At 38.1% G+C, this 20,460-nt stretch overlaps 1 protein-coding gene across 1 annotated transcript in view; it reads left to right on the top strand.

The window, feature by feature from the left end:
* The window catches only part of LOC149947375 (uncharacterized), a 58,699-nt gene extending 39,417 nt beyond the window's left edge, over nucleotides 1–19,282 (top strand). The window contains exons 2-3 of the mRNA XM_090172233.1: nucleotides 15,991–16,448; nucleotides 17,856–19,282. Of these exons, the coding sequence (XP_090028359.1) occupies nucleotides 16,019–16,448; nucleotides 17,856–18,358 (933 nt within the window). The 5' untranslated portion in view covers nucleotides 15,991–16,018 and the 3' untranslated portion in view covers nucleotides 18,359–19,282. The remainder of the gene's footprint in view (nucleotides 1–15,990; nucleotides 16,449–17,855) is intronic.
* The last annotated feature ends 1,178 nt before the right edge of the window (nucleotides 19,283–20,460 follow it).

The following is a 20,460-nucleotide window of genomic DNA, read 5'->3' as shown; positions in this document are numbered from 1 at the left end:
TTGTGATTCGTACGATTTGACGTACGCAGCCCGATGTGCAGACGAATTTTAGAGATTTCAACCTTGAGTTCCGACCAGTACTTGCTCTTGAGCAGGTACCATTTAGAACGGTTCAACAAGAGGTTCTTGTCTGCGAATAGTTTGCATTTGGGTAGTTCTAGAATTTTTTTTGCCGAATAGTGCGCATGGGGACTGGTTGAACGGTTCAGAACTCACGAATAGTTTTCAGCTAATGACTGCATTAGGAATCGTAGGTTCTACCGTTTAACTATCTTATCTGCTGACTGCGCTAAAACAAGATTTGACCTTTAAATTTTCATAAATTAAAAATTTAGACTTGAAAAACTATTAATATACTCTTCCGCTTAAGCTGAGCTTATAATTTTCTTTCAATCGTAACATGTATCGGTGGTTCTGTGGTAGAACACTCGCCTGTCACGCCTGTACTTTAAATGGACGTACTTTTTTTAATTGATACCGATTTGGTTATCATTTATATTTTTAGTTAGTTCTGATCATTTTGAAACTACGTTTACGGTTTCGATATGAAATTTTAATTTGAAGTGAGATTTCGCAGAACCCCACAACCCGCGTACCGACTATTGTCGTATTAGAATTTCGTGCCAATTGAAACGGGAGCCATCTAACTCGTTAGAGTTTCGCTACCTTATTTCCAAAACCAGGTAACTCGAAAAATTCGATTTGCTTAAAAATTAATTTAAATAAACGCGTTCGCGTTTCGCCACCTTATTTCCCAAACCTGCTAATTCGAAAAATTAATTTTCGATAAAATTCCTCTTGGATGTATTAATTTAATAGGTGGGAGGAGTATAACAGATCAGCCAGTGGCGTCACCAGGATTTCAAAACTGGTGGCACTTAAGCCATAAGCACTGGTCAGGGGCATTTGATACGGGAGGGGGGGGGGGGGGGGTTGGCTTCACAAAAGGTTCGTAAAGTTGAAATATTGAGGCCGACTAGGACGAATGAAATTTTGATGCCCATTTCCAAGTTTGAAAAAACTTTTCGCCAAGTGAATGGGAAAAATTCTGAATTTTAGGTATCGCTTCAGAAAATTTTCAGGTGGCTAAAACACCCTGGCGACGCCACTGAGATCAGCATGATCTAACTAATTATCTTAACATTTCTCAAAATTACGACCTGAATAACCTAAACTACCATAAATGTTTATTGCACAGAAGCGTCATCTAGGTTATAGACTTAATTTAAAATAAATATTTACTGAAAATATTCATTTATTTTCTAAGTTATAAAAATAAGTAAATTTTATTAAAGGGGGACGGCCAAGCTTTTCCAAATATGGCCTTATTTCCGTATCAAAACAAGACGTTCAATATACTAACACGTACCTTTTTTTGTCTTGAAAAAATAGCTTTTGGCCCAAAAAGTTGAAACGAAAAATAACGCCAGGTGTTTCGGTTTGAATTTTCGCCGCCATCTTAGGAGCTGCGCGCTTTTCGATTTCCCGAAATTTCTTTATTTTATTAAAAATTAACCACTCAATATTTTTGGATGCGGTTTTCGCCATAAATTTTAGTTTTTAATGGGCTATAGGGGTATCTAACTGGTTAAAGCTTGACCATTCCCCTTTAAATTATTTTCATAATAAATTGTCCCCACTATGTACTTTTATTTATCCGCAATATAGCTATACTCGAATAACTCCGATACGTGGTAAAAACCCGCTGGTCATTTATTGCAAAGGTGGCGAAGTAATGATGGTGCCAAAAGGGTTATTTTCCCTGTTCATATCATCAACACATTCACGTAAATTAATTTACAAAGTGATGATTCCTAAATCCCCAATGCGTGAGAAATATCGCGCTATATAGGCAGGCGTCCAGGTGCCGCAAATTCATAATATTATCTGAGAGAAGAGACCCTCGCTGCGAAAGTATCGGTCCGGTATGTAATGTAGAGCAGATACTATGGCACGAAAGCTAGAAAGTGGCTAATATATATTCGGTGGCCGAGAAAGGGGTTCCCCTCCCCTTTACTGCTGACCCCCCCCCCCCGTAATGTGTACCGCCCGTAATGGAAACTGCTGCCCGACTAAAATAAGTAGTTTTCTGGGCCCATGGACTCGGCTCGAGCGTAGTTCTGGAAAGAGCCGTTATAAGCTATCAGAGACTCGGCAGGGCGGCCTACCGGGCTGGGGCTATAGTTTCCACAGTAAACTCAATTACGAGGGGGGGAGAATGACCGAGTAAATAAAGGTAGGTCCGTACCCGCCCTGATGCTGCTGACCGTTTAACGCGGGCGGATACGTCTGCCTATACTTCGGCCCCGACTCCGGAAAAAGCGCAGTTGTTCTTCGTTTTATCGTAATATCAGTAATGGAGAATTTATACCGAAAAATATAATGGAACGTTGAAACTTGGATTAATAATATGCTACTGGATATAGCACATCTACCTTCCGCAAGGCATTCATGCGGGTCTCTCAAAACGGAGAAAAAGTCGGTGGGTATCGCGCGGGCGGCATGAAATATTTGGTGATACAAGCTCTTTGCGCAGGCGCGGTTTTTTCGAAAATTCAAAATAACGGTTTGAAATATTTGCCTCCAATTTTTTTTATCGTAACTTCAAGAGCTCCAGCAGTTTTAGTATTCGATATCTTGAAAATTTGTTGTGAATATAAGTATTTGTTATTTTATTTAAATTTATAATGGGTAGGATAAAGCATTGCGCTTATCCTAAGTGTAGTAGTGATTCACGCTATCATGGTAAACCTCATATGTTAGGAGTTAGTTTTGTTCCCTTCCCTAAATCAAAGAGGAAACCTGAGATTTGCAAAAAATGGTTTAGATGGTTAAAAGAGGTAAGGAATGACTACAAAATGGAAAACATAACTAAAAATACATATTTGTGCTCAAAACATTTTGTTGGGGAAAATGGCCCATCACCCCAACATCCAGATCCCATTCATAGTCAAGTACGTATAAAATAAATTGAAATATCTCTCTATTATATATTGTAAAACGTAACCACATTATGGTGTTTATCTTAAGAGTATGGTATCGTTGCTGCAAACTACATTTGATCAAAATACTGCACAAGGAACTGTGGAATCAGCCCAACATCCAGATCCTATTCATAGTCAAGTACGTATAAAATAAATATAAATATCTCGCCATTATATATTTTTATAAAACGTAACCACATTATGGTGTTTATCTTAGAGTACATTTGATCAAAGTGCTGCACAAGAATCTATGGAATCAGAAATTCTACCTGTAATGTCAGAAAATATGATAACACAGATTGATGATACTACGCAGCCACCGGTTGGTTCAAATGACATCTAGTTTCTTTGTAAAGAAAAAAATTATCATAGGTTTTTTAATAGGAGATACCATCAGATTTGGGAAGTCCGGAAATTACTAATTCTGAAGATACATCACTTGAGAAAAACCACATTCATCAAGTTGATCCTGCAGAAATGGAAGCAACTTTAAATGTGTCTCAAGAATTGGAAAATGATAAATTAGAGATTGGTCCTGCTACTGTCAATAATAGTGATGTTTCCATTTTAACCAATTTCAAAGATTTTTTTGGAAGCGCAGAATGGGTTAAAATACAAAGTGAATTTAACTGGTTTTTAAATTATAATGACGCTAGACTCCAACTTCTCAGAGTTGATAGACAATCTGATATATTACAAATATCTGCAACAATAAATCTTGAGTTTGAATTTAAAGCGTCAGTTTTGGGCCAGAATTTGGAGAGTCACAATTTGATTGCTCTGCCAAAAACTGTGTGTAGTGAAAATGAGCTGCTTAGTATATTGCTCAAGTTCAATGAATTACAGGTGTGTAGTGGAGTAGTGGGAGAAGAACTAGTGAAACTGTTGCAAGATAGATCCAGAGGAAAATTCTGCTTAGCTTCTGGAGCAATACACGATAAAATGTGTAGCCAGTTGTCCAATAAGAAAACGTGTGTTTTTTGTTTAAAGTTAAGAAGTTACGCTTTAAAAACTAGAAAATTGAATGAGAAGAAGACAAATAAGAAGTACAAATCATTGTCTAAGGAAGAGCTCATAGAACTTATGAAAGTGTCAAAGTCTCGAGAAATGTTATCAAGGAGAAAAATCAAACGATTACAAAAAAAAATCTTGAAAGATATAGATACAGAAGGAAAACGCCTTGACGATGGTGATGATTCCTGTATAGAGGCGATTTTAGAGAACTCATTACCAAAGAATGAGAATTCCTTCGCAGCACTCTTCCTTCGAACCCAATTAAAAATTATAAAGAAATCAGACAAACATGGGCGGAGATGGCATCCACTGGTGATAAAATGGTGTTTGTACCAATATCATAAATCGCCCACCGCCTATAGAAGTTTAGCGGATTCTAAAATATTACAGTTGCCATCTTACAGTACTTTGTTTCGTCATACACCAAAAGATAAGCGTACCCTGGGATTTTCTGACGAGGTGTTAAACCAAATGAAAAGAGACATAAAGCCTGAAACTCTTCCGCCTTACAAGCAATATTACAGTATCCTCTTAGATGAAATAAAAGCTAAAGAGGAACTAATTTATAAAAAGGAAACTGGTGAAATTATAGGGTACACTAACTTAAATGAAGCCAGAAATAATATAAATTCAAAGGAGGAATATTCAAACAAAGCAGTTGCGACACACGTGTTAATGTTGATGCTTCGGGGTGCAACGAGCCACGTGAAATATCCTTTCGCGCATTTTGCAACGAATAGTTTAACCGCAGACGATCTGAATTCTATAATATGGGAAGCTGTGGATAAACTAGAATCTTTAGGCTTCAAAATTATATCCATTATTGGAGATGGGGCGGCAACCAATCGAAAATTTTTCAATATTAACACAGATTGCACCCAAGAAATTCCTCACTGCTGTGTCAACCCATACTGTTTAGATGAGGAAAGACCTATTTTCTTTATGTTAGACCCTCCCCATCTATTAAAAACTACTCGAAATTGTCTGCACTCAAGCCAAGAAGGTTCCAAGATTCGCTTAATGTACAAAAATGGCAAAAACATTACTTGGCACCCCATATATGAACTTTATAGAAGAGAAATGTTGAACGCAGGAAATTTACGTAAAGCCCATAAGCTTACAATAGACCATATCAGGCTTAATTCATATAGCAAGATGAAAGTTCGTTATGCTTCTCAGGTGTTGAGTAGCTCAGTTGCAAATGCAATAGAATCAATCTTCGAAGGAGATGAGAAAGAAAAATACACCGAAACAGTAACTTTTATCCGATTATTTGATAAGTGGTTCGACATCTTAAATACATGCAACTTCAACGAATCTTACCACAAAAGAAAGCCGAACAAGAGGCCTTTTTGCTCTATTAATGATAGCCGTCTAAAGGTAATGATAATGAAACAGTTATACTCATTTTCAATATATTAACCTTTGGTACTCTTTCAGTGGCTGGAAAATGATTTTTTAAATTACTTGGATGACTGGGAGCAAGATACCATGCAACGCCCCGGAAATTATGAACTGGCTGATAGAAATAAAATGATACTCTCTCAAGAAACTCTCTCCGGATTAAGACAAACGAGTAAATACCAAATTTCTTTCTGCACGGAAAAAAAGCAATTAATATATTCTTTTCATTACAGCTAAAGCCATGATAGGAATTCTTAAATTCCTTTTGCTTAAAGGGGCTAAATTTGTACTTACGGGCAATTTTAACCAGGATCCGCTTGAGTTAGAGTTCTCTAGACAACGAGGAGCAAATGGCTCCAATGAGAATCCTACGGTAGATACAATAGGGAACAACCGCGAAGCTCTATTTATGCTAAAAACATATAAAATTCCTTGTCACAGTACATTGGGGAACACTTCAATGGCGTCTGTGGTAGAACCTTTGGAATAAATTAAGTCATTTTAAAAACAAACGCTTCATTTATTTAACCCTAATGACATTTGCTGTAATTGTTTTCTTTGCCTATCTTTGGCATTGGCTTTAGATTTTGAAGCTTTTGCTGCAGCTTTTGTTTTGAAATCGTCTTTCAACTTCTTTAAATGTCCGTTTGCAATTGTATTGATATAATTTCGGATGCAATGATTCAATAATTTAATTTTTTCTTCTTCCGGAACATTGTTTTCAAAAAAACTATTCCACTTTAATTGAATGGTTTCGCTCGACAAAATTTCTTCTTTGGCCTTTTCCACTCTATTATCGATAGACATTTTTCCGTAGTATTTTGCAATCTGACTATACATTGCTACAAAAAACTCGTATGCTTCTGCTGTTGGGTAAAATAACCCCCCTCTGTCTTGAGCCTCTATCCATGTACTGAGTTCCTTAGAGGTATTTTCCTTAGTAGTTGTTAATCTTTTAGCCAGTTCAACACCAAAATCAGACCTCCTACCAATTGACCTCAATACAGCCCCAATGACATACATTAACGTATCTTTTGCTTCTTCAACTGGAACATTAAGGTTAATCGGTATGTTTTTTTTTGGTACTGAACCAACTTCTACAGTCTGCCTTATTAAACTGTTCATTGCAAATTTCCGTTCTTGTAATTGCAGATTTTGATAACCCTATAATAGGAGAAAATTTCTTTGTTAGAATGAAACTAAGATAATTTTTCAGAACTTCGTTGCAAAATTTTACTTACTGTGGAATGTTTCAATGAGTGGAGTATCTGTTCAATTTTCTTCTGATTCCTAATTAATTTATTTAATTTTATTGACACTTTGTCTTCCGTTGTTTGAGTGAGGATTTCTCTAACTGCCCCTTTGAGCTCACTCAACTCCCTGAAATTCAGACAAGAAATCCACTCTATTGCACGTCTTCCGCTCGCTGAATATTCCAATTTCGAATTGTTCATTCTACTTTGAACTTCAGTGATAATACCACCAAATTCCGCATCATATATGTTGGCTAAATGTGTTAAAAGCATTAGAAAGCTATTTTTGCCATCACTGTTTTTTTAACACTTACGATGAATCATATGATGTCGAATTATCCTTTTTGCCCTTTTTAGTGGAGGCTTTGGTTTCTGACTAGAATTTGAGCTGCTGCGGATGGAAATTAACAATAAATATTTAAAATTTAAATTGAAAAATGTTAATCTTTACTTTGTTAAAGTCGCTAGAGGTATTCGATTTTTCCCTTTCGTTTTTAAAGAAGACGTGTTCATTTCTTGGTAAAACCTATCTATTTCTTCATTACTGAGAAATTCGTCACCACTGGTTAAATTTTCATCTAGGTACGGGCAAAACAAGCTATAAATTTTCTAATTATAAGATAAAATGTTCTCTTATATACCTGAAGAGCTATAAAGACCACCATCCCTTTCTTCCATGTTTTTAACGTGGATGCTTATCCTTTCATTCTCACTGTCATCTAATTGTTAAAAAGGTTAATTTCTCGAAGAAGTATGCTCCAATACCAATAAATAGAAAGATATCATACCAGATGATTCGGATTTTTCGCACTTTTGGGTATTTCCATCTGATTCTTCCGTGAGTTCTGTTTCAAACATACCATTTAAATATCTCTAATTAAAGAAAAATTTCCATGGTTTTTACCTGAAGATTCAGTATCTGAACTACTGACTAAGTTCCTTTTAGGGTTCGGAATCCCTAACACTTCATAAGTGTCCCAACAATTCATTATTTTACTTCAATTTCCTAAAAATTGAAAACTGTTCACAGTGTAAAAAAAGGTATATATATATACTATTATTTTATATTAAATAATAAAAATAAATAAATAGATAATTATAAAACTTACCAAAAGAAATTCTATAAATTAATTGTTAATGTACAGAAATATATTGTTGCACGCTGCCGAACACGTGGATAAATAACAACGCGCGCGTACAATAAATTTGTCACACCAATCCAGTAGTTACATTTTCGTACCGATAGATGGCGCTAGAGGTGCGCTGCGAACTTTGAACGACGCCTAAAAATTTAAGTGCTATATCCAGTAGCATATTATTAATCCAAGGTTGAAAATTCGTTTCCTTAAATTTAGTATGAAAAAGGATTTTTGGCGATTTTATTTCTCTCTAGTCTGTCGCTTAAACTACCTTGGCAGAGAATGGCGACGACAGAGTATATCGCCAACAGGGCCATCCCGGTTTCGCCCGTCTGCAGCGCCAGATTGAAAAGGGCGCCAAAATGATCATTACATTTTTGGTATTCCTCTATTTTCATCTTCATTTTGAATGATTTTACTTTTGAGTAGTTTCTTAACGAGAAAGAAAGCGGCGCGCATCATTTGGCATTCTCTTTGGGAGGCGCCATTGATGTTTTCTTCTCTATCGTACGACAGAAGCTCCTCCCCTTTCTGAGAGTGACTGCCTAGTGCCGTTGCTTATTCGTGATAGAAATGCATACATTCAAGGAGGCCCTTGTCTCCTTGAGCAGTCGGTCTCTATTCTTTTTGCACTTTTTAAGAAGAAACACAGCTTCTTTTTTTAACGCGCCCACTGAAAAATGAAAGTGGCGCCTCTCTCTCTCTTAACGATCACTGGAAAAGGAAAACGGAGCTCCTCGGTTTTTGCACTCACTGAAAAACGAAAACGGAACTCCTCTCTTTTAGCGCTCACCGAAAAACTAAAACGGAGCTCCTCTGTTTTGGTGCTCACTGAAAAACTAAAACGGAGCTCCTCTGTTTTGGCACTCACTGAAAAACGAAAACGGAACTCCTCTCTTTTAGCGCTCACCGAAAAACTAAAACGGAGCTCCTCTGTTTTGGTGCTCACTGAAAAACTAAAACGGAGCTCCTCTGTTTTGGCACTCACTGAAAAACGAAAACGGAACTCCTCTCTTTTAGCGCTCACCGAAAAACTAAAACGGAGCTCCTCTGTTTTGGTGCTCACTGAAAAACTAAAACGGAGCTCTTCTGTTTTGGCACTCACTGAAAAACGAAAATGGATTTCCTCTGTTTTGGCACTCACTGAAAAACGAAAACGGAACTCCTCTCTTTTAGCGCTCACCGAAAAATAAAACGGAGCTCCTCTCTATTGGCGCTCACTGAAAAACGAAAATGGGTTTCCTCTGTTTTGGCACTCACTGAAAAACGAAAACGGAACTCCTCTCTTTTAGCGAAAAAAGAAAATACAAAATATTTGATATTAAAACAATGGAAAGAGCAAAGTAATTGTTAATTTAGTGAAGGTGGAAAAATAATTTGCCATTCCGCCAAAACGTGTACCGACGGCCCTGTCTACCAAGTGTGTACACCGATTACGTGGAGTGATCAGCCCTTAAAGTTCATTTACTCTTTCTTTAAACAAAATCAAAATACGTGAAGAAAGTTTAAATTATCCAGTAATTGCGTTTATTTTCCATTCGCTTTCTGCTGAGTCGGCTTTTTAGAAGCGACGCGACGGCCATTGGATTTTCAATGTAGTTTTCTCCCTCGTTCTAAAACACTGTACACCGGTTACAGGCATATGAAACTGAGCACAGCGTTTGGTAATACTAACTCTGTAATCACTTAAGAACAATCAAAGGTACAGGCTTGGACTCCAAATAAGGCGCATTAGCAATGCAGACTCACTTATTTCAAAAGTATACATTTTATATATTGATTCCTTGTATTTCATTTATAAAGGTAGCGAACACACAGAATTCTATGGGTTAAGTTTTATTTTCCATCAGTTTAGCGACCATAAAATAAGCAATTTAAAGGAATATTTAATGTCAAGACCACTAGTGCACCTTCAGCCGCTAATAAGCGAAACGCATTGGAATATCTATTGTGAAGCAAGGGCGTATCCAGGATATCATTTCGGGTGGGGTTTAAACTGTGCACCCCCTTTTCAGATTGAAAGCCACTTAAGTTATGCACTTCCCCTTTGACTCCCGTGAGACTTAAAAAAAACTAAGGTTTTGCACCCCTTTGACCCATTCCTGGAGGGCTTAAACTCCCAAATTATCCCCCCTAAAATACGCCCTTACAATTGTTAGTGCAAATGGTTTAAAGATGGTTTCTAAATGAAGTGGGGCTATTAGATCGATAAAAATATTTAGCGACCGAAAAGAGAGATGAATAGAAATTTGATCTGTTGATATGATAGGGTTTAAGTCATATCTATTTAAATATTAGTAACGTGAAGATTACCACGCCACAGCATTTTAAATAGAACCGAATATTTAATATAAGTTAAAAGGTGGCGCTTCATAGGATAAAACTAGTTTTGTGACTTTCAGATTGACCACTTAGCCGCCAGATAACGCTCAAGTTCGAAATGGCCACCGTAACTAACGAAACACGTTAAATTGGACTACAATCATATGCCGCGTTCAGAAACGTTAAAATAAAACAAAATAAGATAAAAATTACTATATTTTAACTAAATTACTTTATTTTTAGTTAAGCCTTTGCAAAAAAATCGTTCTGAAAGCAGACCTGGGCAAAACTCCGAGTGATATTTCGCGAGTGCTGCCGTCCTCCAATTTTTTTCACTCCACTCCTAAGAGTGGAGTTTCCGCTTTATCGTCACTCCCCGAATTAGAGCTGGCGTAAGAGAGCGAGAGTGAAAGAAATAAAATATTTTCACTCTCACTCTGCAATGAAATAAAATCTTTTCATTCTCACTCTAGGGTGAGAGCGAAACAAGTAAAATATTTTCACTCTTCACTCCAGATTTAGAATGAAAAACTTGACTATTGCCCTAAAGCACTCTCTTCCTATCGAGTGAACTTCTTCAAGGTCACTCTTTCCACTCCAAAATTCAGTGGGAAATTTGAATTTGATATTTTTATTTCAAATTATTTGTAAACATTTATTAGTTTTCTAATGCTCCCAAAGGCTCAGTTGACCCACTGCCGTTTACAATATTAAAACACGGGTGCTTTTTTTGCCCTTAAAATTTTAATATTATATTGTGAATATAGGGAACTGTTTTTATAGATTGATTTTTAAATTAATGTCGCCTTTTAGTCTTTTTGAGAATAGGTTTCCCTTTAATCGAATTAACTGAGCTTTAGAAATAATTAGAAAAATATAAAATAATTCAACTGAGGTTTAGAAATCTTTAGAACACTGTAAAACTTCATAAAATAATAATTTTATAGTATTATATTCAAATATCCCGCCGTCATTTAGAGTGAAGAAATTGACCTTGCAGAATTTTCCGCCAGTACACTCGGCGAGTGGGGAAAAGGCACTCTTGAGAGTGGAGTGCGTTCGGCAAAAGTGAAATCGTGGAAGATTAAAATTTCCAATCTGATTCTAGATTGAGAGTGAATTTTTTTAATATTTTTCACTCTCATTCTAGAGTGAGAGTGGATGGTTGAATTTCACTCGCAATTTTGCCCAGGTCTGTCTGAAAGATTCTACGTCGCGTTGAGCAACGGACTCAATAAAAATATATTTTCAGAAAATGATTTCTTGCAGAACGCAGCCTGTTATCATTAACAAAGGATCGATTATCACTAAAGTGATAACCAGGAGCATTTAGCCACTAGAGATAATATTTTATTATAATTACTTGCAACACATTTATTGAAACCGCAATTTTTGGTTAAGGGTAAACCCTGTGAATGTTTAGAAACGTTTTCTGCTACCAGATGGAGTAAAAACTCTCTCAGCATCGTGGTGTATCCAGTAGAGTAAAGCTTAAATAAATGTCTGTCCAAAGGCGAATAAGAACTCGATTTATTAATTCACATCTCGGCCGCAAAATAATCAAATTACTTGATATTGGGTTGTTATTTGTCTTGTAGTGTTGGAACTGTAATAAATAATATAGAAAACAGAACCTACAAGGTGATACAAGTATCGAGAACGTTGGCTAAAGTCTGACATAAAACGCAATTTAAATCATTTTTATGAAATAATTTAGGGTTTAGCTTGCAAATGTACTTTGAACAAATTTTCAATTATTACCTTTTAAACAAAATCGGAGTTGTAAGTCGGAAAATGACCGAGGCCTTTTTTCCGGAATATTTATCGTATTTTTCCAAAAAAAAAGGAAAATAACGTTTTAATTCCATGATTATCCTAATATTGCTCGCAAATTTAAATTTCGACGCATTTTCGCCTCGTTTTGTCGAATCCAAAAGTAAAACTAAATCTCTAGACTAGTCTAGAATAAATACCTTTAAAAAATAATAAACGTTTCAATTTTTCCGCATTTAATTTTTCCGGAAAATGAACAACTCTAAACAAAATAAAACCAACCTCATCCATTTATCTTATGTCATTCTCTTAAACAAAATTGAATTAAAAATTAATAAAATGTATGGTTTTGAATTGGCTCCAAGTTTAATATTTATTAAAACAATAAATAGAGGGTTAATCAAAAACAAATTGCTCTGAACAAATTCGAGAATATACATCATGGTTTTTATTTCCAAAGGAAAGAATTATTTTACCGAATCCCAAACGGCAGGGAAACTAAACCAAAAATGACATAAGCAAGCTGCATATGGCATTTACAAGATTTTAATTTAATTTTAACTCAACGGTCATCTGAGAATCAGTTGGAAGCGCTACTTGGTAGTTATTAGTTTGCTTGTGGATATAACAAGTTGGCAAGCCAAAATATACAGGAGGGATGACTCAGCCTTTGGGCTATGTAAGTTTACTTTGAAAGGAGATGCTAGCGTCACCTGGCTGTGGTACTGTACTAAATAACGCGGGAAATTTAAACTCCACGGTTTGTCTATGATATTATTTATTTTCAATATGTCAATGGCTCAGCTGCAAAATATTCACCTGCTAAGAATAAGACCCGGGTACGATTCCTAGCTACGACGGTATTTTAAATTAAAATAATTAATTAAATTTAATTTATAAATAAATTAAAAGAATTAATTAAATTTAATTTATAAATAAATTAAAATAATTAATTAAATTAAATTTATAAATAAATTAAAAGAATTAATTAAATTTAATTTATAAATAAATTAAAAGAATTAATTAAATTTAATTTATAAATAAATTAAAAGAATTAATTAAATTTAATTTATAAATAAATTCAAATAATTAATTAAATTTAATTTATAAATAAATTCAAATAATTAATTAAATTTAATTTATAAATATTAAAAAAATTATAGAATAAATTGACGTAAATAAGCTTAAGCCAGGAATCCAGTAACATTTTGTTTAAAAAAAAGGTAGACCTAATGATGATTAATGAATTACAAATCGTCATTGATTTATTGCTTTATTCTTTCGATTTCTAACTCAAGCACATTAATGTTACGGATTTCGTATTTCGCGTAACAGGGATCAATGCATCGGCTGCAAAATATAAAAGTCGTGAACCCGTGATCCCGGTTCAATTCGTGACCGATTAAATATAACTAATTAAAATTAAAATATAAATAATATATAACCAAACTATTAAAGAAACAATTGCCACTGCCATGATTAAAAAGCATAAAACATGACATAGAAACGTTAAAGCTATACGTTTAAAAAACTGTTCAGTGCATAAAGACGCTCGACTGGCTTGCAGAGGGCCGCTGGTTCAAAACCCTGTCACTGGATTTGATATTATTAAATACATGAGTCACAAAATTTCAATTTCTTCCGCGCAATAATTTAAATCGAACACAAAACCTTATTATATTTACATATGAAGCGAAAAATAAAACGCTATTAATATCCGCTTTTAATGAAATTGAAATTCCAATTTCCAGTGAAGCGAAACAATTAAGTGTCTGTGGTGCAGGAGGGCTCGGGTTCGAAACACGCCCGATGCGGTCGCAAAATGATTAGAAGACGTATACCATGAACATTTGGTGGAAAAAAAAACTTGTTAAGGTTAACGGTAATAGTTAGTGTAGGGAGCTGTTGACTCGCGTGGCACGAAGGGCTTGCCACCACCCTCCTACGCATTGTAACCCGGCCACCTGTTTAAGGGCATTAAAAGTCGCAAGATGACGCAAATATCATCCTTTAACGCTCACCGTCACGGAAGTTAAATAATAACGAATCTGCGAACACGGTTTTTACACTTTGACCCGGTACTGCGAACGCGTTCCCCCCCCCCTCCCCCCCGACAGACAGACAGACACAGTGACAGACAGACAAACACGGTGATTGTAAAATCCCTCGGAGAGGGAAAAAGTATCCTCAAAAGATCATATAAATACCCTATTCAATTTATTTCCTTTAAACCAGGAGTTAATTCACTTTATGATAGTGATCAAATATCCCACTGATATCGCTCAAACTTAAATATCCCTAACAATCCCGTCGAATAAAACCAATTTTATGAAATTATTATTCGGAGACGCGATCCTAGATATCTCTAGGGTTATTGTGAAAAAGAAAATTACAACATTCAATTGTAATGACCGAAATCATTACCAAAACGATAACGTATTAACGGAGAAGGTGAGTTTCCAAATGAAGCCTTTCGAAATGATTGTCTCCAGGGAAGAACTATAGGATAAATCGGTTTGTCGTCCTTATTCGAGGGGGTGGGGGGAGCGAAATCCGAATGTATTTCGGACATCGCGGTTATCAGTAAACGATGGCGTTATTCCATCCATTACATGGTCGGCAGGGCGCGCTAATCCGGCCATTGCATTCTCGCCGCTTCTAATTCGCAGCCATTCCTTTCCATTCGCGCGACACGAGCCATCTCAACGAAAAATTGGACTTAATTGAATCGCGGGCGGCTCTTGGCCAGAATTGGGGAGATTGATCCGAGCCCGGAGTACGGATCAAGAAAGAACGCTCGCGATAGACGTTTATTTAGAAGAATTTAAAAGGAATTCTATTTCGAGTATTACCAGTATCGGAAATCAATTGCTGGAAGTGTAAGGGCTTATCTCTCTCCACCTCAGCCCCTGCTACCCTGAGGGAGCAATATTTCTATTGAAACTCGCTCAACTGTAATGTGGCAGATTTCGCGGCTTTCAAGAATGACGACGTTTCGAGAGTCTCGCTCTACCATACAATATAGCGCTCGGAAACGGATCAACTGGTTTTTCGCACTTTCTACTTTAAGACTCGGTATTATGGCAGGGGCGTAGGAACGGGGGGGGCAGGGGGGCCAATGCCCCTCCCTAGAACTTGGCTGGGAGGGGCAACTAATGTTATTGCCCCCCCAACTTGTTGGTCAGTTGAAATCTTCAAAAGGCTCAAATTCTCATTTTAAAAGCATATAGAGCTTATTTAACCTCAACTGTGTTTAAATTTTCGTCTTTTCCCGCCAATTTTTATAGTAGTAAACAGTACACATGCATTCGGAGAAGCTACACGCCATTAAAAATTCAAAACCATTCTCCAGACACCTTTTCGTTTTTTCTTTTCCCCCTCCACCTTCTAGAACCTTCCTACGTCCCTGTATTATGACCTACTAGAAGAACCGTTCGCAGTGGCCTAGCCACGAGAGGAGTGACACTTTCTTCCACCCTCTCCCCTGACCATTTGATATTATATCAATCTACTTTCTATTTCAATAAAATGCGTTATAGAAATCGGTCTAAAACTATTTTCCATAAAAAGGTTAGTTAGGCGACACATTTACTATGTGGAGTGACGTGAAATTGACAACACAAAATGGAAATTTTCCCATTGAATATAACATGGGAATCTGGCCAATTTTAAGGGTACCCCCCCCCCCCCCTGTAAAAATTAATTATTGTTTTATTTTATTTTATTATGTTATTTTCAATGGGGAAATTTCCATTTTGTGTTTTCAAAAACATTTTTAGTTGCCATGGCCAAACGGTTGCCTATAGAGATATTTCCCTTTAGGGGTTTTCAAGTAACACGAAGGTCTACAAAACCTCGGCTCGTCTCCTTAAAAGCGTGTGTTTTAAAACACGCAATTGACACAAGAGCGTATCTAAGGGGGGGTTTTGGGGGTTCAAACCCCCCCCCGAAATGCTGATGACCGGGGGGTGCCTAATGAATATCAGTGAAACTTCCGTCAGCACCCCCCCCCCCCCTCTTGAAATTTTCCCTCAAAACCCCCCCTGAAATAAAATCCTGGATACGCCCTTGAATTGACATTGGCTTTTTATCTTTTGTCAGCAACAGGAGCGAGCAGGATGCTTGTATCATGAGCCGTCACCGGCCCCTCGCGCGAAGGAGCGTCACCAATGGAATTTCCGAATCCTCGCCGCCAGAGTCCGCCAGCAGCCGCCTCGGCACGACGACATCCTCCTCCGGCGCGTCGGGTGGCGGTCGCAATGACTACGCTGGCGACACCGCGTCCGACGCCAGCACCACGACCTCGACGGAATGGCCGTCGTACTTGTACCCCAAGAAACACAACGTCGTCAGCATGCGAGACCTCAGTCCGGCCACCAGGAAGATCATCATCGACGAATATTATCAGAACTACGACGTCTGGACCGGCCTCCGCATCGCCGCCACTTTGGGCGGACTCATTACTCTGTTCACCCTTTTCTTACTTTACAAAAGCAAGTGCAAATCTTACAAGGAAGCCGACCTAAGCCCGATCAGCGAGGACATTTCTTCTCCACCAGGTGACGATACAAATCCTTCCTTCGTTTAATCTAGGAGCAGAAAACGCGAGGAGAACGCAGCTAGCCTTTAAACACGCTAAAGCCTGGTTTTCACTTGGCGGAAAATCACCGACAGAAAATTTGACGTCGGCGATATGGTTTTCGACGTTTCGCTCACTGTCGGCGTTTTAGCATTTTCACTTGGCGTTTTTTTAGGGCGGAAATAAAGCAATTTTTTTTCTGGCAGCGAGGTCGTCGGTTTTCGTCTGATAGTGGAGATTTAAGCCTAGGCCTAAAAATGGATGATTTATCTGATCATAATAGTGAACTATTGATTAAAGCTCATGTAAGCATTTTAAATTTATTGTTATTTTACATGATCTATCGTGTTCAAAGAAATACGAGTTATGAAAGATCGGTTTGTGTGAAAGAAACATACTGTAAAAGAAGGCAACAAGGGTATCAAGAAAAAAAACACGTTCCAAAATTCACAGAAAAGCACGTGGCCGAGTTCCGGATGCAAGAAGCAGGAAATTAACCATCCCCCCTGACGTCACAGTCACCTTTTGATAATGGGTTTTGATTGGTTGAAAAAGAGCGAAATCGCCCAACTGAGCGAAAAAAATAGATATGAAAATCGTCACACAAAACCTAAAACCGACGGAATAGTTGATTTTATAAAATGTCTTTACGCTTGCCCAACTTGTTGAAATGTTGCCCTGGAATAGTTCAGCCAACGCCTAAGGATGAGTTCATAAACTCTTTAGTGGGAGGGAAAAAGGATCCACAGCTGAAGCGGGGAGGCAACATTTCAACAATATGGCCAAGGTTATTTTATAAAAAGAACTATTTCCGCCCGGCGTCGACGGAAATTTTCGCCCATTTTCCGTCGACGCCGGGCTTTTTCGCCCAAAAACCGCCAAGTGAAAAATTGGACGAGCCTTTATGCTGAACGTTTTACGAAAAGGGGGAAGACAATTTCCGTATTTTCCCCCGCCGGCGATAAAGCGTCTAAACAATGAAAACTGTACGCGAAAAAATGCACGACTTTTGACGGGTTGCGTTCTCCTTGTGTGGGGTGCTGTGTTTGTTGCTCCTAGGATTAATTAACAGCCCTGTATCTCGGTACGTGTTTCGATTTGTTTGTTTTACTTTACAAGGTAATATCGGAAGTAAATCTCTTTCGAGATAAGTATTCGTGTCTCTCTACCGCGATACCTTTGGGATGTGATATGTCCGGCTGCTGGCGGGAAATTCGGGCCCGATTGAATCGGCTTCGAGCCTGCTTCGTTTGAACGGCTTGGATTGGATACTTCTCTCGTAAGAGATCTATTATAAGCTCACGTGAATATTTCACCTTCAAGATTAGTCGCGTTGTTAACGCAGCCTATAACAAAAGCCTACTTAACGTCGAAGTTTGTTCCTTAGGGTCGTTCCACGTCGTGGCCATGGGAGGCGGAGAGCCCATCGCGTCCAACCCAAACGCGCAGTTATGCCTCACATATCAAGAGCCGTATTACCTTCCAAACCAGGAGGAACCGCCGCAGCCGCGTCGCAAGCGCCGAAGAAAAACGGCCGCCAATAACCCGGACTCGAGCGGAAACCCGGGGTCCTCCAGTTTCGGCGGACGGCGAGCCGCCAACGTCGCCACCCTTTCGCCTTCCACGTCCTCCAATTCCGCTTCCTCGACCAACGTCACTTCCGCCGAAGTGAACGTCGTCTCCGAACGTCAACGAACTGCCAGTTTCTCGAACCGCAGCCCCCAAAACCAAACTTCCGTCGAGAGTGAAAACCCCGAACCCTCCACGTCTTCCTACCAAGGCTCGGTGGGCTCGGACTGGGTCAAAGAAATTGTCATTTCCAAGAGACACTTGTGGGTCCAGTACCGGCCCAACGGCGACTCGGACGGTGCCAAGTCGGAGGACGTTTAATGGCAGTCTTCGAAAGACAATCTACCGCATCCTCCTACCATTCACCATCGGGTCTCGAATCCAAAATTCATTCCTAACCATCCGGGAAGCTGCCGTTATTTCTACGTAAGACACTTTCGGGGATGCAAAAGCTAGGCCGTCAGGCCGCGGTACCCTATCCCCAACAGCGGAAATGGTCAATACTGGTCTATTCCGAAGCCAGTCGCGCTAAATCCAAAATTTGTTGTAAAATGTTGAAATTTTCGAGGAAACTAGTCTCGAGCCGTTGTTACTATTAGACTACTTCGATAGAATTCGGTTGATTTTATAGAACGAAAAACAAAAATAAACTTTAAATGTTGTAAAAATATTTCAAAGCAAACGGTGTAAATAAGAAACTCGTTTTAAAATGAAAAGCCTAGCGGGCAAAAGCAATCAGTTATTCGTTGATTACTACTGTTGTATAAAAATATATATCGAGAGAGCTTATATCATCGTTAACGTACATTCATTTCTTCGAAAAGAAACATAAATCGCACAATAATATGTTCCGTAAATGTCCGCACGCTCAAAACAAACAAAAAGTGTCATTTCGCGAAAATTAGTACGAAGCGCTTTTAGAACGTTTCCAGGATGGGCTTTTAAAAGAACCTTCAAATAACGCGGCATTCGAGGAAAGAAGGGGATATTTAATTAGTCATTTAACGTATAATGTCTTACAAAAGATATCTGTTATTAGTGAACTTTAAAAATACCTTAGTAGAGTCTCGATTCTAAATTTTGATAGAGCGCGAGCAGATTCGATAAAAATTATTTTTATTGGAGCGCGGGTGTTTAAATCAAAAGTAATTAAGCATCTGTACGAAGTATGGTTAGTCCTCGAAAAAATAGACCAATTTCAATTCGGCCCTCCAAAGTGAAACTTCTTTTTCAGTGTGACATATTTTCAACCCACTTCACGCATACCGCGTTTAATTCTAAACAAGGCTTTTCTTACGTTAATACTTATATTTCATTTCAGGAACCAAATCGAAAAATTATCCATTATAACGCGCTACGACTGGTTTTTAACGTAAGTAGCGCCAATCACCCTTAGTTTCTGTTCAATCTGGTGGCCAAAATGTGAAATAGATACGGCCGTTCATATTCCCTGTAATAGCTTTGACTCAGTAAAACACTATCTACAGCCATAAGTCCAGGTGAAAGCGTTCGCAGATATGAGGTTACAACCGTTCGCCATGAGTCATTAACGATTGTCGAAAACCGATAACCTTGAATACTTTAATTAGAGCAATAAATATATTACCCAACTTTCGAGCCAATTATAATCTTGCCTACGTTGAGCACAGATAGGTCGTATTCACACTGAAAAAGAGTACTTTGGCCAGTAGAGGGAGTCAGATTCTCTTTTCCGTTTTCACTACTCTATGATTTAAACTATGATTTCATGTCGAGTTCCTCAAAATCTCATTGGCATGCTTTCCAGTCAAATCGACTTACAATTGTTAGGGTTTTATGTCACCGTTACTTTAGATTATTTTAACTAATGGATGAATATGATTTTTTTAATAAATATCAATACATGACAGGCACATTATTTTGACCTAACAGTTACTTACGTTTTTCATTCCCCTTGATCCATTTTGGGGAGTGGGTTGTTGAACCCAAAACCGCCCTTTAAAAACACCCTTGATTGTAGGTAATCAACCACTTTAGCAGTGCTCCAGCATCGGATTTGGCTTACTGATATCAGTGATTTTAATGCCGTATCTGCAATCTCTGACGTCAGTAAGTTAGCTGTGTAGCTTCTCTATCCATATTTACTCTGATCATTGCTTCAATAACGTAAATGCTTGGAGCGCGTAACTAGGATATTAATGTACAGTTTATAAACTTTAAGAAATATAAGGGCGAGGCAGGGCTGGCGCTAGGATTTTCGGGCCCCAGGTAATTTTTACTCAAAAATTTGGTTTTTTGGAAATTGTCAGATAATTTTAGTTAGGCACCCGTTCCGGCGGGCCCCTTTCGGAGGCCCGGGCCCGGGGTACTTTTTCCCCGCTTACCCCCCCCCCCCTAACGCCGGCCCTGGGCTAGGCTACGAATTCAAAGAAACTATATATATA

This window comes from Leiobunum rupestre, chromosome 4, assembly GCF_980474605.1.
Source record: "Leiobunum rupestre chromosome 4, qqLeiRupe1.1.hap1, whole genome shotgun sequence".
Taxonomy (NCBI): Eukaryota; Metazoa; Arthropoda; class Arachnida; order Opiliones; family Sclerosomatidae; genus Leiobunum; species Leiobunum rupestre.
This window is presented reverse-complemented; position numbering and strand designations above follow the sequence as displayed.